Source organism: the organism of the source record quoted next, unplaced genomic scaffold (assembly GCF_019419815.1).
Source record: "Pyrus x bretschneideri cultivar Hongxiangsu unplaced genomic scaffold, Pyrus_bretschneideri_v1 Contig1, whole genome shotgun sequence".
NCBI classification, from domain to species: Eukaryota; Viridiplantae; Streptophyta; class Magnoliopsida; order Rosales; family Rosaceae; genus Pyrus; species Pyrus x bretschneideri.
Window position 1 is genome coordinate 2,614,408 of NW_025999390.1, and position 23,396 is coordinate 2,637,803.

At 36.4% G+C, this 23,396-nt stretch overlaps 3 protein-coding genes across 3 annotated transcripts; 2 read left to right on the forward strand and 1 right to left on the reverse strand.

Annotated features, from left to right (window-relative positions):
- The first annotated feature begins 6,346 nt into the window (after positions 1-6,346).
- On the forward strand, positions 6,347-13,588 carry LOC103953098 (glutamate receptor 2.8). Its single transcript, XM_009364825.3, has 5 exons — positions 6,347-6,660; positions 10,385-11,730; positions 11,807-12,119; positions 12,259-12,665; positions 12,886-13,588. The coding sequence occupies exons 1-5, from the start codon at positions 6,384-6,386 to the stop codon at positions 13,345-13,347; spliced, it is 2,805 nt and encodes a 934-aa protein (XP_009363100.2). The 5' UTR covers positions 6,347-6,383; the 3' UTR covers positions 13,348-13,588.
- Positions 13,589-17,151: 3,563 nt separating this feature from the next.
- Positions 17,152-17,913, forward strand: LOC103953088 (splicing factor 3B subunit 6-like protein). Its single transcript, XM_009364815.3, has one exon. The coding sequence runs from the start codon at positions 17,284-17,286 to the stop codon at positions 17,656-17,658; it is 375 nt and encodes a 124-aa protein (XP_009363090.1). The 5' UTR covers positions 17,152-17,283; the 3' UTR covers positions 17,659-17,913.
- Positions 17,914-18,049: 136 nt separating this feature from the next.
- LOC103953077 (histidine kinase 5) lies at positions 18,050-23,172 on the reverse strand. The gene is given in 12 exon segments (XM_009364805.3): positions 18,050-18,452; positions 18,550-18,729; positions 18,827-19,648; positions 19,742-19,845; positions 19,943-20,144; positions 20,146-20,346; positions 20,439-20,569; positions 20,659-20,959; positions 21,050-21,277; positions 21,422-21,478; positions 21,636-22,496; positions 22,916-23,172. Coding segments are annotated over 11 exon segments (3,072 nt in total). The 5' UTR covers positions 22,356-22,496; positions 22,916-23,172; the 3' UTR covers positions 18,050-18,326.
- Between the last annotated feature and the right edge of the window lie 224 nt (positions 23,173-23,396).

Genomic DNA, 23,396 nt, shown 5'->3' on the forward strand with positions numbered 1-23,396 from the left:
AGGGTTGGAAATATCACAGCCTCAAGAATGGTGCCTAGGGTTAGTGCCATGGCGTGATACCCTTTGTCGGAAAGTACGCTGGATACCTTCCCCATGTTGATTCCTGACTGTTCCGGTTGGCTCGTTTGTTCATATGGTTGAAGAGCTTGATTGGTAACAAAGAGAATTGAAGAGAGAAGAAAACAGATCAGTGCAAACTTGGAATCCGTGGGAGAAGAGAAGAAGAAGGCAAAGCTAGGGAGGTATAATTGGGTGCAAAGAGACGAGTTTTGCAAAAAAAACAAAAGCCCAAGGTGATTACACAATATATAGTACCAGTACTTCCAAATCCTCACGGATTCCTTTTCCCTTCCGGAAAATATATATCACAATATTTCACCAAAATGTTTTTGAATGGCTAACCGACATCAGATATGCTACTCTCTTTTTTTTTTTACAATATTTTATTTTTTCAATTAACCTTTTAGAACAAAATACCTTGATAAAAAACAGAAAAGCAAAGAAATAATAATAATGTTGAAAAAATATGATTATATAAGTTCTTATGCAGTTTTGATAAAAAAATAAAAAATTACGAACTTTAAGAGCGAAAAAATTATGTCAAAGGAATTAAAAGTGGATCATTGTCATTTTTAAGAGTAAATTGAAATTTTGACTTACGTTTTAGCATGCATTGTATATATTATTTTTTTAAAAAAAGTCGCCTACATATTTTGTCACGGGGTTCCGCCCAAAAATAAGTTCACCTTGCTCTTTTTTTATTTATTTTTTAAATCACAACCAGTTCTCCAAAAACAAAAAAAAAATTACAGTAATCGAAATAAAATTAGGGACAAAACACAGTGACCAAAAATCATCTTACCTTATACAAAAAATACAACATAAATAAGCTCCCCACATGTATGGAGTTTAATTAATTTGTAAAGATTCCGTATAAAATTTTGATTCAATTCACTCGAAATCTCATAGGGAAATGTGAGATTTGTAGATACTTAAAATAAACTACAAAATCTCTCAAATTCCCTGTAATTCCTCAACTTTATCAAATTCTTTAAAATCAATTTCTAATTGAATATACCTTGAATGTTATAAACTTCTTTAAAATCCTAATTGAATACACCTGGATTTCTAAGGATTTTAATAAAGTATCTTAAAATTCTAATTGAATACACCTTGAATTTTAGATAATCACTTAAAATCCTAATTGAATACCCCTAAATTCATTAAAATAATTAAAATCCCTCAAAATTCTAATTGAATACATCTAAAAATTAATGAATTTATAAATCAATTAAAGCCTCTCAAATTCTCGATTGGATACACCTCTCACAAATTAGGTTTTCTAATGTAAGGCCCACATATTTCGGCTTGTTAAAAAAAGGCCCACATCTTTTAAGTCGGCTTCACCTTCTCCTTTTCCCCTCTTTCGACAGTCCGAAACATAGTACCAAATCAAAATTCCCAATTTTTCCCTCGCTTTCCCACAATCCAAACACCCCCGAAACCGCCACTATGATTTTTATCCTATTCCGGTTTATTTTTATCCTGGATTACGTAATGCTATTTGGCATTCTAGATTTTAGAGGCGTTTGTTGCTTTGTTATCGTCAGCTTCGAATAGTGAAAACAGTTAGTTTTAATCTTGAACAATTTGATCTATTAGAGTTGTTGTTTATGTAATATTTTATAACCGTATAATGCTGTTAATATTTTGAGAGAAGATGAATATGATACATCGATTTCGGAACTTTCATAGCATAAGCAAACTATCATAGATGTTTTTATCAATTTCACATGTTGCCACTTTAGTATCTCTCACCCTGTTGGTGCAGTCGTCTAAGTTCAATGGCGGTCTACTGCTTAGAGCCAAGTTTGGCTACCTGATTCCTAGATTCTTATCCATCCATTGCAACCAACTTAAGGAGTAATTTGTTTAAGGTCGCAAAATATTGTCAGTATTAATTAAGATTGAATCAAATCTGTTGGAGTTTTGACAAGGAAGAGAAGAAAAATGAATGTCGAAACTCAGAGGTTGGCTCCAATGGGGTCTTGACTTGTTTCTATTCATTTTATGATCAGTTTGGTGAGACCTTTCTCACGCCACATGGGAGGGGACTTGTTCTTCCTCACTCGTATGGCTTCTGCACATGCACTTATACATTGCTCTCTCTACCTCATTATATAGAGAGGTGTGTTGGTGTTCGCTCTCTTGGTGTACATGTTTTACTCACTTGGTGCCCCTCAAGAATAGGCCCAATGTTGGCTATCAAGTAGGTTCTTTTGTTTACGGGATTATGAAACAAATAGGATTTCGGGTTGAAGATCTCAAGATTCCTAAATTGGCAGAAGAGTTGAATCAACTCTTTCAAAATTGTAGTGGAAAATATGGTACTTCCGCAGTTTTTGATGAAACACCCATGAACTTTTTCTTGCAACGTAATATACCTCGATGGACCAAACTTTTTTCTTTTTTGTTTTTTGACAAACGATAACGTTAGTGAGTTAAATTATTAATTATTAAAGATGAGGAGGACTGATAGAGATCGAACCGCATCAGGGTACATAGACATCATTACAAATCAAATTGTAAATTTGTTATTTGGTTGCAAAGAATTCGGGAAAGATTACAAATTAAATAAACCAACATCCTTGTTTTCTCTAGGTACGTAGCTGACACTAAAGATAGCTTTTATCAGAATGGTGGAAATTGATACGTTAGAAAATGCTAGAGTAGTAGTCTATTGTCAATCAGGATGCTCTCATTTAAAGACTTTTCCAAAGATATTCTGATTTTTGTAAAATCGACAGGATGCTCTCATTTAAAGACTTTTCCAAAGGTATTCCGATTTTTGTAAAATTGATAGGATATTATAGGATAGAAAATAAAGGCAATTTACTATTATGGGTAGGCTTTATAGGTGCGGATAAAAGCTATAGGACTCGCACATCTATTCTTGATCAGATTGTTCTTCATTATTAATTTGTCTACTTGACCTATACGTGTTGAATCTTACTAATTGATTTCCATCATGCTGTGTATATAAATGAAATTCTGTAGGGTTTCTTATATTAGTATCTCCTAAAATATTTGATACGTCTCATTCTATTTCTTCTAGTTTAACATATCGGCCTTCTTAGTAAGATTCAACACGTATCAATCGATTTCAAGTAGTCTTGACCCTCCTTCCCAGCAATTTCTCGTAAACTAGGGTTTTTCAACAAGTATCCAAAATTTCCTTTGAATAATCTTGAGTCTATTTTCTAATTGGAAGTCATATATATTCTTTAATATATTTTCTGGAATCTCAATTCAGATGAAGTGATCGTTTCTTACGATTTTTCTGAATGCTTGACCTAGTCATATCCACAGACTTTAGGAAAATTACTCACTTCATTCCCTACTTGTTCTTAGGTTAATTTGCTTCTTTTTTCTTTATTTTTAACTTGTCTACCTTAAGTTTTGCTTATACCTTTTTTTTTTCTTTGAACAAAAGATATCATGTACATAAAGGGAGAGATGGTGGGTTTAGCCTCACAATTGACTAATAATGTGATTGCAAAAAAGTCAAGAAAGATAACAAATTAAATAAATCATCATCATTGTTTCTCTGGGTAGCTGTCACTAAAATGGCTTTTTATTGTAGTGTTAGAAAGCAATAATGTTTATACACTCCTGTGCGGATTTAATTTCACATATAATTTTTTCTACTGTTTTTTTCTTTCTTTCTTTAATTTCAAGTGTTTCATATCCTTTGTTTCTCAAGTAATGTTATTGTAAAGAATATTGCTTGTAAAAGGAGGAAGAGCCTTCACGTACTCGTACATATTACGAAACTTTAGTGATTCACTAGCGACGCATCAATCGATTTCAAGTTGATCTATCAAATATATGCTGACAAAATAAAAGGAAAAAAAAATGGTTTTTAAAATAATTGTAAAGATTCAATTTGTGGTCTTGACCCTCCTACCCATCAATTTCTCGGAAACTAGGGTTTGTCTTGAGCTGCAAATTTTCCTTTAAAGAATCTCGACTCTATTAACTAATTGGAAGTCAGATATATTCTTTAATATATTTTCTAGAATCTCAATTCAGATGAAGTCATCGTTTCTTACTATTTTTCTGAATGGTTGACCCAGTCATATCTGCAGACTGGGAAAATTACTCACTTCATTCCCTACATGTTCTTAGATTAATTTGCTTCTTCTTTCTCTATTTTTAATTTATCTACCTTAAGTTTTGCTTATACATATTAAATATACTACATTACTACTTTTTAAGACAAGATATTGCTATGCTGCAATCAGGCAAGGGGAAAATTCCGAACCCAAGTTACAGTGATTGCAAGGCTAACGTCCTATCCACCAGAGTTTTGCAATTTACATGGAAATTGATAGAAATTTTTTGTTTTGTTTTTGCTTGAAATATATTTAAGCATAGGGAACCAAGTGAATCTTCGACCTTAATAAAATTCGTATTAACATTTGACAACATAACATAAGATCACATTAACTGGCATTTGTTCATACATTAAGCATCAAGATATATATATATATATAGATATTAATATATATATATATATATATATATATATATAGAAGAGAGTATCTTATGCATGAAAGTGATAGAATATCTATATATATTGAAGAGAGTATCTTATGCGTCAAAGTGATAGAATATCAATAAAGTAGAACAATAAATTCTTATATATATATATATATATATATATTGAAGAGAGTATCTTATGCATGAAAGTGATAGAATATCTATATATATTGAAGAGAGTATCTTATGCGTCAAAGTGATAGAATATCAATAAAGTGGAACAATAAATTCTTCAGCAATTTCCACTTTCATCGTTTTCAAAGACTAAAGTTTTTCAAGAGACATTCATGGTTTTAAAATGACGATAGTCAGCAAGACCATGGCCACAATAATGCAGAATTCTATCATGGTTTTGAAGAATGAATTGTTTGTTATTTAATTCCAAATTTCCATGGTTTTGAAGAATTAATTTGAATTCTAAATTAAAGTCGACTGTTTTTTATTTGTGCAAGTTTTTTTTTAGTACATTAATCTATACTAACGGGAAGGGAAGAATTTAAATCCAGAATGCAGTGGATTAAAGAGAAAGACCTAACCATTAGAGCAATTGACTACTTAAATTTCAAGTTGATCAACCAAACCCCTCATTATTCAATTCACATAAACTTTCTGTAAACCTAGCAATGGCAAGTTATCTTGTACTACTGTAAAAGAAAATGTTTGTAATTTATTCACAGAATTAAGATAGCATCAGCCATCCATGCATTCACAATTATTCACATAATTAATTAGTTATTTTCTTGTTAGTTATGTGGAGTGTTTAATTTGTAATTAGGTTTTAATTACTCTTTCTAGGTGCTGGGTTTGGCGCCTTGGAGTTGGGATCTCTTCCTTTCTTATCGTTCTCGTAAGACTTCCCTCGCTTGTTAGTTGTTGCTCCTTTTTTTTTATTTTTTTTTATTGCAGTGTCATTTGCCAAAAGAAAATATAGGTGCAAATATTCAACACTAAGAGCTCGTTTGGTTGAAAGTGCTTTTAAAATAGCAGAAATTTGTTTTTAGAGAAAATTTTGAGTTCCAAAATCATTTAGGAGTATTTACGGAAATATAGATTTGTAGCGGGTTGGACTTGTGAGTTTGACCCGTGGACAATAGTTTTGGATATTTTTTATTAAATTTTGAGTCATTTTGGTTAAATAAAATTTTAGGATGATTTTTGATTAAATATTTGTTGGCCCAAACCCTTTTCATTAAAACTCTCAAATATAAATGCATCTTTGATTTGTCAAAGCTAGACTTGGACAATATAATAATATGAGACAAATAGTGCCTTTGAACTTTTCAACTTTTAAAGAAGCCATTTTTATTAAAGCTCCTAAATATAAATGCATCTTTGATTTGTCAAAGTTAGACTTGGACAATATAATATGAGACAAATAGTGCCTTTGAATGTTTCAACTTTTAGAGACATCTGCTTCCCAGTGATTTGGAAAATCCAATTAAAACCTTCACCAAGAAGAAAGGGTGCACAAAAAATTTTTGTCAAATCATTTTGGCCCATTATTTATTAAAGTGTGGGTATTTTTGTCATTTGGTTCTTAATTTTTCAATGAATGACCAAAATGATTGATGATGTACAAACTTAGGGACCACTTCTATTGATTTCAAATCTTAAGAACCAAAGTAATGAGTTATGCAAATCTCAGAAACCATTTTGGCTAAAAAACCTTTATGTAATGAACAATTAATTGATCCAGTTTAGAGCTTTCAATCCACCGTTTTAAGTCTATATAAATAAAGACTGCTTGTTACTTTAAGTCATAAATTGCAAAGCTTGAAAACATGGCTAAGAAAGCTAGCTGCAGCAGCTCCCTTTTTGCTTTGTTCTTCTTGTTCTTATTTTCTAAGACTGCTTTCCTAGCCATGGCACAAAACAATACGACTATCCCAGTTCATGTGGGTCTGGTTCTTGACTTTGATGCCTTGCATGGGAAGATGGGTCTGAGCTGCATTGAAGTCGCCCTGTCCGATTTCTATGCCTCTAATCCCAACTATAAAACTAGGCTTGTTCTGGAGAAAAGGAGCTCCTCTTCAGATGGTGTTGTCACCGCTTCTGCAGGTAATTTCTCTCTTCTCCTTGTTCATGTTTTGTTTTTGATCGCTCCAATTAATCCCCGTCTGTTGACAGCCTTGCATAATATTTTAAATGATGTTGGTGCTTATCTAGTTCATTGGTCATCGACCTTGAGTTAGACGCTCACATTCTAGCATGAACCCGTTTATTATATTCAATTAGTTTTGAAAGTATGAATCTCACGTCAGGGAATAATAGCCTTGCATAATAGTTTAAGAAATCTTGGGCATCTCATGTTCATTATCAATGAGTTTTGAGTTGGATGGTCACGTTCTAACAATTGCCCGTGAAATTTTGAACACTCAACTAGTTTTCAAAGCATGAATCCACGTCGAGGGAGATTAATTTAAGGGATTTTTGAACTTTAATCCTTGAAGAAGATTAAAATTCAATAAAAACCTGGTGTTAGATTGGATATTGATTTTAGTCCTCTAATGAATACTTAATTTAAATTTATATTATATTTTTGTTTTAATATTTAATAGATATCTTATTTAATGTCATTACATTAAAATTAAAATTATTTATTATTATACACATTTTAATTCACTATATTTATTTTACTTCCTCTAATTAGTGTACTTAAACGTCTGTAATATAATATATTTTGCTAAATTAGTGTACAGAAATGTCCGTACCTAAATATATTGTAGTGAACTAGTAACACATAAGAAAATATGCAAAAACACAAGTGTACCGAAAAATTATGTACCTAAATATATGATACTAAACTAATGTACCGAAACTGTAACATCCCACATCGCCCAGGGGACTGATCCTTATATGTATATTCCATCTCTACCTAGCACGAGGCCTTTTGGGAGCTCACTGGCTTCGGGTTCCGTAGGAACTCCGAAGTTAAGCGAGTAGAGGGCTAGAGCACTCCCAGGATGGGTGACCCACTGGGAAGTTGCTCGTGAGTTCCCAAAAACAAAACCGTGAGGGAATGGTAAGCCCAAAGCGGACAATATCGTGCTACGGTAGTGGAGCGGGCCCGGGAAGTCGTCCCACCCGGGCCGGGATGTGACAGAAACGTCAATGCCTAAATATATTATAATAAACTAGTGTACCAAAATGTCCGTACCTAAATATATTATACTAACCTAGTGCACCGAAATGTTCGTACCCAAATATATTGTAATGAATTAGTGGCACATAAGAAAATATGCAAAAACATGTGTACCGAAAAATCTTTACAAAATTATTTTCTTATATAAGATACTTACCATAATGAGAATTAAAATTTACTGAAAATGTGACTTTACCCCCTTCAAACTCTTTTTTTTTTTTTTTTTTACATAAAACCCACAATAATATATTTTTTTCTAACAAAAACCCGATGACTAGACTCCACCTAAGCAAATTACCTAATCGAGATTGTGCATCGTATTTAATATTATTTGGATTTCCCAAATTACCCTCAATTAAGTCTTATGTTGATATCAAAATTAAAATGAAAAGCTTTTTTATTTTCTTGTAACTTGTGTAATGGCTTTGAAATTTTAAATGACATAGGAATAAAAATTCCAAACGTTTTGAATTCAACAATAAATTTTCAGATTAATGTACCCTATTGATTTAATAAAAAACCATGCCTTTGTTTTCTTTAAAACAAAAAGGGTAAAAAAATGATGTGTCTAGTATGTTTTGTTTTATTTTTTGAATATCAATGTACCCATTTTTTTGTTTTGAAAAAGATTAATGTTGTCGCATCCTAGTTTCGGCTTCGTCGTAGCATGATATTGTCTGCTTTGGGCTTACCATTCCCTCACTGTTTTTGTTTTTTTTTTTTGGGAACTCACGAGCAACTTCCCAGTGGGTCACCCATCTTGGGATTGTTCTTGTCCAATCTCGCTTAACTTCAGAGTTTCGATAGAATCTAAAGCCAGTGAGCTCCTAAAACGCCTCGTGTTATAGGGAGGGAAGTGTGTACATATAAGACACATTACCCCTTCTCCGTTGGTTGATGTGGGATCTCACAAATGTACCTACTTAGTACTAGTAGTTTTGGTCACTTTGAAAAATAATGCACCTGTTATCAAATTTTTGAATCTGGAAAATATAGGTAAATTAATTTATGTAGGTAAATTAGTATAAGATTTCATACATACTAATAGTTTTGGTCACAAATGTACCTACTTAGTACTAATAGGTAAATTAGCATAATATTTCATACATGTTTATCATGCATCCCAAGCCTCTATTAGTTGGCATATTATTGATATTTCTCATATAAATATATTTATTAGGCATACTATTGATGTTTCTCATATAAATATATGGGTTTTTTTATTAACATCGCACATGTTGTTGATTACACCCCACTTAAAAATGTAATACTAATACTAAACAACTTGTAACTCTAATATGAAATAACTATTCAAGCCCTCAAAGCTACTCTTAGTCTCCATTGTAGAACAAAACCCTAAAAACACAAACAAGTTGATGAAAATATATCTTTTGATGGACGGAACAAAAAATCGAGTTTTGCTCCTCGTTCATTCGTTGGTTTTCACATTTAAGAAATTATTTAAATAATGGAATAAAAATTTGACTTTTTGCAAAGTCCTGCTCTAGTTGGAACCCAAGAAATAGGAAGAAAACTAGAGAATGTTGTAAAATTTTAAGATGGAATAAATGTAATATTCTTATGGCAGTTTGATGATGAAGCAATTCAATGTTTTTTGGCTGGTTGGAACTGACATGACCTTATAAGAACAGTTCCTACCGTTTGTCCATCAAGCTTCTTAGAATCCAACGTGATTGTTCAAGAAAATTTGACGGATGTTTATAAATCAAACGGCAAGATGGAGATTTTATACAATTTAATTCATCTTTCTTGTCTTTAAAATGTGGATTATTCTATTGTGTGAAAGAGATGAAGAGTTTGATGTGTGGTTAATTAGTTGATGATTGTGGGGTGTGGGAGATGTGAGGTGTGGGGTGTACGAGATGTGAGGTGTGAGGTGTGAGGGTAGTATTGGAAAATATGTGGGATGTATTAAGAAAAAGTTTAATTTAAAAAGTAAATGTGGAATGTATTAAGTATGTGGGGTGTAGTCAACAAAATATGGAGTGTTAATAAAACAAGCCAAATATATTTTATTATTTACATTAGCGAATCTACAAAATATAGGTAAATTAGTATAATATTTCATACATGTTTATCATGCATTCCGAGCCTCTATTAGTAGGCATATTATCGATATTTCTCAGATAAATATACTTATTATTTAATCTACAAATTATAGGTAAATTTGTTGGTATAATATATTAATAGTATAGGGGCTTGTTGCTCATCATAATTAGGGTGAGTTATGATAACCTTTATTGACTCAATTAGGGAGTTGTGGCATAAGTTGTATATATATTGTAATAATAGATCACTAATTTGCCTACATGTCAGTTTATTTGAAACTTGGGTTTTATTTGTAGATTTAAATTTATGTGGGTTTTTGTTTATGAAATGCAACTTGTCCGGGCTTATATCTAAAGAACCATAAAATTTACAATAATTTCATAAAATTTAATTTATGAACACCATAAAATTATAAATAAATTTTTTTTTTAATATGCTGGCATTAAATAGAGTCCAAAGACTAAAATTAATTTTTAATCTTGTATAAGACATTTTTTAAAAACTTCATCTCATTTAAGAATTAAAATCTAGTTTTCTATTAATTTAACATGTTCTTGTATGAATGAACAGCTTTAGACCTAATAAAGAATGTTCAAGTGCAAGCAATCATTGGGCCTGCATCGTCAATGCAGGCCAAATTACTAATCATCCTTGGAGAGAAAGCCCAAGTTCCCATAATCTCCTACTCAGCAACAATCCCATCTCTTACTTCAATCAGAAGTTCATATTTCATCAGAGCTGCACAAAATGATTCATCCCAAGTGAAAGCCATTAGTGCTATCATCCACGCCTTTGGCTGGGGAGAAGTAGTGCCCATCTATGTTGACGACGAGTTTGGGGAAGGAGTCATACCTTACCTCTCTGATGCCTTGCAAGAAGTTGATGCTCGAATTGCCTACCGGAGTGTCATTCCTCCGGCGGCCACTGATGACCAAATTGTTGTTGAGCTTGAAAAGTTGATGGCAATGCAAACAAGGGTCTTCGTTGTGCACATGTTACCATCTCTTGGTTTGCGAATTTTCGAAAAGGCGAAAGAGATTGGCATGATGGAGGCAGGGTATGCTTGGATAATGACTGATGGGATGACCAACATGTTCGGTTCCATAAATTCATCTGGCATAGAAAATATGCAAGGGGTTTTGGGGATAAAAACTTATTACCCAAATTCAAAAGCTCTCGAGTATTTTCGAGTTAGATGGAAGAGGGAATTCCAACAAGACAATCCAACTGTCCAGGATGCTAAACTGGATGTGTTCGGATTGTGGGCGCATGATGCTGCTCGGGCACTGGCCATGGCTGTAGAGAAAGTTGGGGCTAAAAACTTTAGCTTCGAAAAGACGAATACTTCTGGAAAATCTAGTACTACTGATCTAGAAAGATTTGGGGTCTCACAAAATGGTCCTCAACTTGTCCAAGAACTATCAGGTACAAATTTTGAAGGCCTTTCGGGAGATTTCAATCTTTCCAACGGGCAATTACAATCATCAACTTTTGAGATTGTTAATGTGATTGGAAGTGGGGAAAAACTGATTGGATTTTGGACACCCAAAAATGGCCTTGCAAGAAACTTAAATCTGACAAGCACAAGCAAATATTCTAGTTCCAATGCTAGTCTTAGATCTATTATATGGCCGGGAGACACCACCTCCGCTCCTAAGGGTTGGCAGATTCCTACACTCGGCAAGAAGGTGAAAATTCTAGTCCCGGTCAAGGAAGGGTTTTTGGAATTTGTAAATGTCACACATGACCCTACAACCAACACAACCAAGGTCAATGGCGGATATTGCAAAGACGTCTTCGAAGCTGTAATTGAAGCACTACCCTACGCTGTCCCTTACGATCTTATTCCCTATGCAATGCCTAATGGTTCGAGCGCTGGCAGTTACAATGACTTGGTCGATCAGGTGTATCTCAAGGTAGGAGTCTTTTTTCCCTAATCTGACAAACTTATCTAATTTGCAACTGACGTGGTAACATTTTTTTTCTTGACAGAACTATGACGCCGCAGTAGGGGATATCACTATTAGAGCAAACAGATCCTTATATGTGGACTTCACGTTGCCGTACACAGAATCTGGTGTGTCCATGATTGTGCCTATCAAAGACAACAAAAGCAAGAATGCTTGGGTGTTCTTGAAGCCTTTGACACGGGACCTTTGGGTAACGAGCGGTTGTTTTTTCATATTCATTGGTTTCGTTGTTTGGGTTCTTGAACATCGGATCAACGACGCCTTTCGGGGGCCTCCACATCACCAAATCGGGACAAGTTTTTGGTTCTCGTTCTCAACCATGGTTTTTTCACCCAGTAAGTTTGTTCGTCTTAATTTACTCTCCACAGAAACTATGCAAATTTCATGCTTTCCATTGTAAATTATGCCTCAAACTTATGACATCCATGACTCATTATTCTCCATTTCCTTCAACTTTTGAAATTTTCGTTACAGGGGAGCGAGTAGTGAGCAACTTGGCTCGATTCGTGGTGATAATCTGGTGCTTTCTGGTGCTCATTCTGACCCAAAGTTATACTGCAAGTTTGGCATCGTTGTTAACAGTTCAACATCTCCAACCAACTGTTACGGATGTTAATTTGCTCCTCAAGAATGGGGACAATGTTGCCTACCAATCAGATTCTTTTGTTCTTGAAATTCTGAAACAACTACGATTTCCAGCTGAAAAAATTAAGACTTTTAGTTCCCCAGAAGAGTTGAACGAACTTTTTCAAAACGGGAGTAAAAAGGATGGTATCTCGGCAGCATTCGATGAGAAGCCCTACATGAAGCTATTTCTTGCAAAGTATTGCTCGAAATACACCATGGTTGAGCCGACATTTAAAGCCGATGGTTTTGGCTTTGTACGTTTACCTGCTTTCTCTCCTTCGTCTCTATCATGTTCGAATACATGTTTTCTCATGTCATGTGGGATTATTCGGTGTTCTTTCTGTTGAGAGTGTGAATTTTGCATCGGAGAATTTAGTGGTTACATAATATCGTTTAAATTATCATTGGCGTATATTTAACTCCTAGAATATCTTCCGAATACAATCTTTTGACGCTTTCATTTGTGACTTGTAGGTCTTCCCAAAAGGTTCATCTCTTGCTCGTGACGTTTCGACGGCAATCCTAAACGTGAACGAGGGAGACAGAATGAAAACGATTGAGAAGAAATGGTTCAACAAAGAATTAAGTTGTCAAGACCCTAACAGCCTGGTCCCTTTCAACAGTCTCGGCCTAGAGAGCTTTCGGGGCCTCTTTCTCATAGCCGGTCTTGCTTCAGTATTAGCTCTCCTCATATATGCTGCCATGTTCTTGTACGAACACAAGGAAATCCTCTTGCGACTCGATCCAGAAGCCTCATTGTGGAGAAAATTTTGTGTCGTGTTCAGAATTTACGACAAAAAGGACTTAAAGTCATTTACTTTTAAGAAGGGTGAACTGGAAGCGAACACCATCTTCCCCCCAAGTCCATCAGTCTACTCAAACAACACTGAATCACGCATGGTTTTCGACGAGCAGATGAGAAAACCTTCTACTTAGCATGGTGGTTTCAGTCCCAGTGATGGTTCGCCCAAATGAAGAGAGATGGAATCAGTCAATGAGATTACTGAGAGGCCAACACCTCATGAGATTGCCCAAGAAAGCAATTGACAGTTTTTTTGTTTCACATAGTCGGTGCTAATTATAGATGTAGCACCTTATCGTTAGATTTAATTGTAGATGGGTAAAAAATATTGTAAATTGGTTTAGAAATAAAATGATTATATATAACACATGAATATATACCACGGATTTTACGGAAAACAAATTATTTCTATACTAAAACCCAAACCAGCGTTCACTGTTCACGGACAGTGAGCGGACTTAAATGGAGCCTAGGCTTTTTTCCTCTCTCACGCCTTCGTTGTTCTTGCTGTCCACCCTTCGCATCTTTCTCTCGCCGATTATCCACAGCCGTTTTCTTTCTAGAAAACTAACGTTCTCTGGTGAGTTATTTGCGTTTGTTGCCGTATCTGATTTCAATTTTGTTTTGTTGTTTGGGTGTGGCTTTGTGATGCGGTTTGATTTTTGGTTTCAGGAAAAGTTATGGATACGATCTAAGATTTGGTTTTCTGCTTTTCTGATTGTATGTTGTTTGATTCTTTTTCGTGCTTTGGGTCTGCCTTTCTGATCTGCTTTCATATTTGATTTCAGCAAAATTTGTTGTTCAAATTTTGGCCTTTCTGTCTGCAACCTTGCAAGCTGTTTGCGATCAAGGTATATAAGCTTTTTTTTTTTTTTTTTTTTTTTTCGTGTTGGATCTTTCTCCGGTGATGGTTTGTTTGATTGGTCAAAAAATGAAAGAAATAAATTACGAAATTTAAACTGAATTATGCTTCTTTTAATTAAAGCTTTGGTTTTGTTGGGTTGTCATTGTTTGCCCTGTTTTCAGAGTATTCCCCTCCTTTTCGGTCTGCGATTGTAGAGTTGTAACCAGCTTTCTGGCGACTTTTCAGTCCAATCTGGGCATGGCCTGCCTTCAGATCACCATCAAACAAATTCCATTGAACTCAAGTAGATTCTATAACAGCTGTATGTGAGTTTTTATTTCGGATTTGTGTTTATTTGAACGAAACTCTTAACGGTTTGGTTTTGCGGTCAGCTGTGGCGGTTTGTCGAGGCTTTGCTGACTAAAAGGGATTTTGTGTTTGGCTTCCTCCCCTGACTATTCTAAATACATTTATTTGCTGTCTTTTCTACGATGAAAATTATTTCTTTTGTGCCTGATTCTCGTGTCAGCTAAATTCACAAACTTGCTTTGTTGTAGTTTAGATATTTCAGAATCTCTAATGGTGGATCAATGGATCAGGGCATGCTGCAGATTTATTCATTTACATAAGTAATTGTACATGCCGTTATGTCCTCGAGCAGAGCATGCTTGCAAATCAAATCACGGTTTTATCTAATTTTGTTGTTTAACATCATGTAAATGATATTTAGATTACTGGTTTTCTTTTTACTTCTTCTATGTTAAATTACTCATCTAGAAGTTAATTTTGTTCAAACACTAAGTATTGTTCTTCAATTAGAGATTTCTGAGTTTATTTTATGTTAAATTACTCATCTAGAAGTTAATTTTGTTCAAAAACTAAGTATTGTTCTTCAATAATCTTACAAGAAAGCATATGAGAACGTGGCACACTAGGTCATTGTCTGCTACATTTATCCACAACTTACTTCAATTACATTAAAACCAGTTTTAAACAAGAAAAATTGTTCCATCAAGTAGATAGCAATGTTCCTTACTTTTCCAATTCTGAAAACAATTCTATATATAAAAATTTATTCCTGCTCATCCCTTTCCCAAACTCCTCACTATCTGAATGTAACTTTGTAACTTTGTTCTTCAATATTATTTCTCCCCTTAGTAAAATATTAATTACATAAACACTTTCCTGCATGTTAACTATCAATTTGCTTAGCAACTCTTCATAAAATCACATTTGAATCAACATTTTTTCACTCTACAGCAAAACTTTACCCTTTGAATTACAACTACATTGTTTGTTACAATTACTCCATTACCAGATCAACACTGAACCATCTCTATGTTTGTTCCTTGATGTAAATACAATGTATACACATACATGTCTGTAAAACTTTCTACAAATTTTATCCATACACTTTTAAACCCGCAGCAACGCACAGGCACAATGACTAATACTAACTATTCTCTCTAATAAATGCAGACAACTGTAGTATAACCTCTCAAACGCCAAGAACCTAATTCTGCAGAAAGAGAAACCGACTAATAATCCCTAATGCACCTTTCAGCCCCGGAAATCCTTGAGAAGTTCCCTCTTTAACGTTCATCACGTCATATTGCGGATACCTTAGGGTTTGGAAAGCCGGATCAAAGAAGTCCTCAATCCCATGAACAATCAGTCGTCCGTCATTGTACACACCCCACTCCGTGACTTTGACTAGGTTGAGAGAAGCGTATCCGCCAGTGCCGGTGGGCAGGGAAGTAAGAACGAGAGGATGACCGGGCAGAAGAGTGTCGACCTTGGAACCATGATCGAAAGACGCCTCTACTGAATCTTTGTCCATCTTGAACGGCACAACATGATACTTAAATAGTGTCAACGGAGGCTGTCCATACTTGGAGTTAAAGAAAGCTTGGTCTTTAGGGCAAAAGAGGGTAAGACTGGTGCTGTGATTTAAGTTTAGGGTTGGAAATATCACAGCCTCAAGAATGGTGCCTAGGGTTAGTGCCATGGCGTGATACCCTTTGTCGGAAAGTACGCTGGATACCTTCCCCATGTTGATTCCTGACTGTTCCGGTTGGCTCGTTTGTTCATGTGGTTGAACAGCTTGACCGGTAACAAAGAGAATTGAAGAGAGAAGAAAACAGATCAGTGCAAACTTGGAATCCATGGAAGAAGAGAAGAAGAAGGCAAAGCTGGGCAGGTATAATTGTGTGAATTACACAATATATAGTGATAGCCAGTACTTCCAAATCCTACATGGATTCCTTTTCCTTTCCGGAAAATATATCACAAAATATTTTACCAAAATGTTTTTGAAGGCCAAACCGACTACTCTTTTTTACAATATTTTGTTCTTTCAATAATAACCTTTTAAAACAGAAAAAGCGAGGAAATACTAATAATACTGAAAGACAAAAATATGATTATATTAGTTCTTCCGCAATTCTGACGAATATTTTGCCGACCTCTAAAGGCGAAAAAATTATGTCAAAGGAAACAAAAGTGGATAATTGTCATTTTTAAGAGTAATTTGGAATTTTAACTTATGTTTCAGCATGGACAGTATATGGATCATTCTTTTAAGCGTTCGCTTCTAAAGCATAGAAATTAGACATAAAAAAAAAATACATATTCCATCAAGGGTTCCGCCCAAAAAGAAATTCACCTTAATATTTTTTTATTTATTTGGAAATCACCTTACTCTTAAATTATAGTAACCAAAATAAAAACAGGGACAAAACATGGAGTCGGATTCCGCTCCCCCCAAATTCCTCTCCCTCTTCACTCATTTTCTATTTAAACGGTCACAATTGAATCATGTCAACACTTTGTGTTGACTTTTTTTATAGAGGAAGAGAAGGACAGAGGAAAGTAAGAGAGAAGATGAGAGAATTTGAGAGATCCTACTCCAAACATAGTGACCAAAAATCATCTTACGTTATTAAAAAAAATACAACAGAAAAATAAGGTCCGCATGTAAATTGGGTTTTCTATTTCAGCCCATTTCATTAATTCAAAGCCCACATATTTTAGCTTGCTAAAAAAAAAAAAGCCCACATCTTATAAGTCGGCTTCACCTTCTTCATTTCCCCTCTTTATACAATCCGAAGCCCTAATTTAGTCACAAGAGTACCAAATCAAACAGTTCTCTCCGTCTCAAAATCCCCAATTTTTCCCTCGCTTTCCCTCACTTTCCCGCCATCCAAGCACCCCCCAAACCGCCACCATGAGCACAATCAGCCTCCGCAAGGTCAACACCCGCCTCCCGCCGGAAGTCAACCGCGTGCTCTATGTCCGCAACCTCCCCTTCAACATCTCGAGCGAGGAGATGTACGACATCTTCGGCAAGTACGGCGCAATACGGCAGATTCGCATCGGGACCAACAAGGACACCAGAGGCACCGCATTCGTCGTTTACGAGGACATCTACGACGCCAAAACGGCGGTGGATCACCTCTCCGGCTTCAACGTCGCGAACCGGTACCTCATTGTGCTCTACTACCAGCAGGCGAAGATGGGCAAGAAGTCCGACACGAAGAAGAAGGAGGACGAGATCGCCAGGATGCAGGAGAAGTACGGCGTCTCCACCAAAGATAAGTGATTTCTCCGGCCGCTCTTCTGGTTAATATTGTGCTGTTTGGATGGTGGGATTATCTGATTATACTATTCCGCTATTCCGGATTATCTTTATTCTGGATTGTGTAATATGCTATTTGGGATTCTAGATTTAGAGGTGTTAGTTCCTTTGTTATCCTCAGCTTCGAGTAGAGAAAACAGTTTGAACAATTTGATCTATTAGAGGAGTTGTATATGTACAATTTTATAACCATATAATGCTGATAATATTTTGAGAGAAGATGAATATGATACATCGATTTCGGAACTTTCATAGCAGAAGCAAACTATCATTGATGTTTTAATCAATCAGGTAGTTAGTGTTCGAGGCGTACTTAAAATTTTGTAATATTACGCGATATCTGTTATAATCTTCCGGATTATCTTTAGTCTGGATTATGTAATATGCCATTTGATATTTAGTTTTTGGATACGTTTGTTTGTTATCCTCGGCTTGGAATAGTGAACAGAGTTGCTTTTAATTTTGAACAACTGATCTTTTGGAGTTGTTGCATATGTACAAGTTATAATTAGATGCTACTGATGTTTTGAGAAGAAGAATATGGTACATTGATTACAAAATTTTCCTAGCACAAGCAAACCTCATTTTCTTTGTACACTAACTAACATAGGATTTTACAATAGATGTTTATATCAATCGGGTAGGTATTGTTCGAGACGGTCTTTCAATTTTTGGAATGTTACGGGCTTTGGCACGAATGAGTCCATTCCACTATTGAAACATTCTTCTGCACTCTCTGAAAATGCATTTGCTGTCATCTGCATCATAACATGATGATGCATTAGTATATAGTGTTGTTAGTAGCTTAAGCGAAAAACTTAGATTAGTTAAATAGGACTGTAAATATAGGCGCACCGCTATGATGGGGATTCGCTTTCCAGAAGGTGTGCAACCATGACCGTTCTGTAATGTTTCTGATGAAGGCAGAGGAAGCTCAATTCCAGCTTTCTCAGCGGCATCCCAGTTGCCAGTTTCTTCGAAAGAACGTATAATTCTTGTAGTTTGAAGGCCATCCATAACTGGCATGTGAACATCCTGCAAAATTTACGACAACCATGAATACCAAGATTTGCGTGATTCTTTTGTCTCTATAAACGAACACAGCCTTTGGAGTTTTGTAGAAATTATGTACCATCAAGATGAGATTGTATCTACAGCGTTGAACTGCACGCACAGCTTCCATTCCATTGTTCGCAACATCAATGCTATGGCCTAACCGTTTCATCATGTTCTGTGCCACCATAACGTTAATCTTGTTATCTTCAACAAGAAGAATCCTAGGTTTCGATGTTGGTTTTGGTAAATTTGAACTGCTGCTGGTACTCTCTGAGTCTGCGTCGGGTTTCTCGTGCCTCTTGCATGTTCCTTGGGGTTCTCTTGTGGGTGCTGCTACAGCTGTTTCTCTTCTTTCCTCTGAAGGATGACTTGAATTTGTACTTCTAGAGTCTTGGAATCGATTATCCATGTCATCTCGACCCTGTTTGTTTGTACTAGCTGGATTTTCACTATTAGGATCTCGGATGTGGCTCGCTGAGGAGCGCTTTGGTTCTGATAATGTCTCGGCAAAATCACCTTCTGGGCAAGAGTTTTCAACCAAAGCTATCTCCTCCGATCCGATGCTACCGTTTGGAAACGAGTATGAGTTTCGTGCAAACCCATCGAGTTTATGTGAACCGGTAAACCCCATTTTGTGGGGTAATAAGTTTTGGGTCCTGGCAGCTCCATTAGAAGAGAACAGAGAACCTAAAGTTCGCGGCTGGAACTGGAAATAGCTGTCGGCTACTTCATCAGTTGCACCGTCTTGACTCGCCATATCCGATGCTTCATCAGAATCATCGGGGTCGTCGGAATGTTTTTCGGATGATGTCGAAACCTTGTACGGTAGGACAAACGTAAATGTCGACCCACATTTTTCTTTGCTAGATACTGTAAGCTGACCCCCCATTAGCTCAACCTACACCAAAACACATACAAACTTCTAAGAAAGCAGTAAAAAAAACTGGGTAAAAAAAAAAGGATAATAGGTAATGGTAAATAAGTGTTTTACCAGTTGTTTGCATATTGCTAGTCCTAATCCTGTCCCTCCATATTTTCGAGCATGATCAGCACTGACTTGCATGTATCTTTTGAACAGAGAAGGTAAAGCATTTTCTGATGCATGAAAATTCAAAAGAACATAGTTAGAAATTTCAGATTTGGGGGCTTCCTTTTTCCGTGCATTGAAGAGATTACCACTTAAAAAGCATACCCGGTATTCCGATTCCGGTGTCGTAGACATCACATCGTAACCAAACCGTTTTCGTTTCGGGCAAACGAGGTTCATCCTCTTGATCTGCTGCATCCATCGAAACTTCACGCTTAGCCGGGGTTCTAGGTTCGTCGTTAAGTGAGTGATTTTGGTGTGGTCCGTCTCCATCGAAACCTTCTTGGTCACAAGAAGTTTGAGATGTTAGGTTTCTCTGCTTCCGGTCCATTCTCTGAAACCGTCGATTGAACTGTATTCGGGTTTTGAGGGCATCCTTCGTCCTCTTCAACAGACGGATCCGATACCACGTAAAGTTTTATCCCAACTTTGCCTTCATGAGTAAACTTGATTGCGTTACTGATCAAATTTGTTAGGATTTGACGAATTCTTAAAACGTCGCCGATGACCTGAAATCGAAACATAAAAACCAAAAACACGATAATTTATAGATGTCCTTAGCAATGCAGAGGATGCAGGCGCTGCAATCTAAAGCCCTTACCTCCACAGGAACATCCTCAGATACATGCCCTTCCAGGGTCAAAATTTTCTGCAATGATGCTGCCGCAGTCTGTAGTACGTGCCTTACTACCTCTCGTGGCCGGAATTTTGTAGCTTCCAACTTCATTACTCCTGCACCGGGTGAGTTAAGGAATATCAGATAACGCGAGATTGATTGTTTCGGTAGTGGTAGACAACAGGGAAAGGATGAGTTTTCAGACCTGACTCGACCTTGGAAAGGTCAAGGATGTCGTTTATCAGTTGAAGGACCAAATCTCCCGAAGATAACATGACGTCCAAAAGCTGGTGTTGCTCGCGATCAAGTTTTGTGGTGGTGAGAATCTCAGCCATGCTAACAACCCCGGAAAGAGGTGATCTTATCTCATGAGACATTGTTGCCAGCATCTGTTTCGCTCGCATTGTCTCCTCTGTGATGTGAATTGTTTTGTTCAGTTCTGTTTCCTTGGCTTTCTGGACTGCGATCTCTTCTCGAAGCTTTGCCATCTTCTCTCTTTTCCTCACCTGAATTGTTCACGAAGATGTACAAGGACCCCGATTTATAAGTTATCAGAAGAAAAAGCCTTGCATTGAAGCTAGAAACAAAGCAAATACCTGATCGGTGACATCCATCCCCATGTAATTTATACCAATTGTTTCTCCTGCCTTGCTGAAGACAGGTTCTACATATATCAAAAACGTTTTCGTCCCGAACAAGGGCGTTTCAAATGTCATCTCCCTTTTTGCAGGTATGCCTTTCTCAAGAACCTCTTTCTTGAAATCCTGAGCTTCTTTAACGCCGGCTCCAGAAAAAATTTCAACATCTGTTCTTCCTATAATGTCCTACAGAAAAACAACGAAAGCGATGAATTTGAGGTGGTTTAGTATCCCGCTTTTCACTTAGGCAATTCTGCGAAACAAGAAACGAAAAACGAGATTACAAGGAAGAAGAGGTGAGGATTAAGAACTGCTGTGGCACTTAATTACCTCCTCTTGCAAACTTGGGAAGTGATTATAGATGAACCGATACCGCAATTCTTTATCCTAAAACAGAAAGCAAAAGAAATGGAAATCAGAGATGAGTGAGGCAGTTTCCAACATACAGATTAGCTGTAGTTTTGCTCGCCTAATCCTTCGTTACTCTCGCTTTTGTTGTTAAGAAAAACCAAAACATAGGATTCACATGGTATTATCGATGTACCTGGTGGCCGATAACAACAGGTGCATTCTGAAGAACAAAATGCAAGAAATTATCAGCTCTTTTCAAAATCTGAGACAGCTCTTCGACCGGCGATGACTGACTTTCGAGACTCTGAATGCTTTCCTGCAATTTTTCCACAAGAATCTGCTCTCTCTCGGCGCTCGCCTCCAACACTTTCTCCAATTGCATTGCCCTCTGCTTCCAGTACGCAACAGTATCATACTCCGGTTCTACCTCGACCTTCTTTGTCTGCACAACAACGTCATGTTTCTTCGGGGCAATTTCCGGCCATATCTCATAAACTTCATCCAAAATCGAAATGGGGCGCTTGTCACCTCCATAACTCTCTAACTCGAAGAGATGGTCTTCCAATATCTCCAACTTCTTGAGCTCAACTTCCTGCCTCTGCTTGCTTAAGCTGTCGAGTTCTTCTCTGAGAAGGCGCACGGCGTTTGCCTGCTTATACTCCCAGTGTTTTACGAGGAATGCAAGTTGCGAAGAGCCCTTATCGGTGTAGTTTGTCAGCTCCACAAGACGCTGGAAATCAACGATTGTTGGTTCCTCTAAGAATGTCACCTCCTCCAACATGTCCTCATCTCGCCCCGGGTTGTCCATGTTGAATTGCTTTCCGCCATCAGCTCCGATGTCGTCAGGCCACATGGAACGGAGGACTTCCATGTCCATGTCGTCGATGTTGTCGGCGTCCATATCCCAAACCATCAAATTCGCTTCAAAAATTTACCACTTTCTCACTCTTTCCATTTCAGTAAATCGCAATTTTTAACTTTCTGCAGCATACAAAAAATGACAGCTTTCCCAGGAACCTGAAGAAGAATCCCGATTCTGGTAAAAAGTCAGAAGCTGAAAAAAAATGAAGTAAATCATATTCAAGAGAAGAACGCAGAAACTAAAAGTCTCAAAATTAATTGTTAAAAAAAAAAATTAAATCATTGCATTACAAAACTCTTGGATTAATCCTAATTAATTAAACTAAGAACAAAAGTATCAAAATCAACAGACTCTTTCATTAATTCTTTCAATTCTAAGTTAAAACTTAAATCACTTGTCATTTTACAATAGAAGGCAAGGCAAGAACCGGATTTTTGGCACACAATGAAGCCGAGGTCCATGACATCAACAAAAACAAGTCAAACATGATTAGAAAATCAAATGAATCAATGGGGTTGATCAAGCTGCATAATTCAAAAAACTGAACAGAACCAAGCGAGAAATTAAGGCCAAAACAGCGAATTAATGACCGCCATTGTCAAAGAACTAACCTTTTCGCAGCGAAACGGAGGAAGAAGAAGATGAACAGAGTTCGAGAATGGAAAAATAGCTTTTACTGTAGATCTGGGGGAGGAATATCAACTGTTTAGTCAATATAACTTTACTGGGATTGAATCAACGAGAGAGAGAGAGAGAGAGAGGAGAGCATGTGAGGGAAAAGAAAACCAAAAGAAAAATATTTGAGAGAGAAGAGAGAAAACCAAGAAGCCATGTGCATTTGAAGGTAAAAAATAGTAGAGAATCATATTGGTTCCTATTAAGATGGTCAATTTTTTAATTTAAAAGTTAATCTTAGTGAACAAAAAATGCATATATTTAAATCTTAGTTTCTCTTTCTCTGTTTTTTTTTGGAGGTTTGCATGCAGAGCTCCTCCTCCTCCTCCTCCTCCTCCGCTTAAAACCCCTTAAAAAGGATTTTATCTTTCATACAAAAAGCTTGGAATTCTCTCTTTGATCTTCTCTCTCTCTGGA

Coding starts and splice junctions, on each gene's coding strand:
- LOC103953088 (XM_009364815.3), top strand. CDS start 17,284: ATGAGCACAATCAGCCTCCGCAAGGTCAACACCCGCCTCCCGCCGGAA.
- LOC103953098 (XM_009364825.3), top strand. CDS start 6,384: ATGGCTAAGAAAGCTAGCTGCAGCAGCTCCCTTTTTGCTTTGTTCTTC. Junction 12,120..12,258: donor AACCATGGTTTTTTCACCCA/GTAAGTTTGTTC, acceptor TTTTCGTTACAG/GGGAGCGAGTAGTGAGCAAC. Junction 12,666..12,885: donor AAGCCGATGGTTTTGGCTTT/GTACGTTTACCT, acceptor TGTGACTTGTAG/GTCTTCCCAAAAGGTTCATC.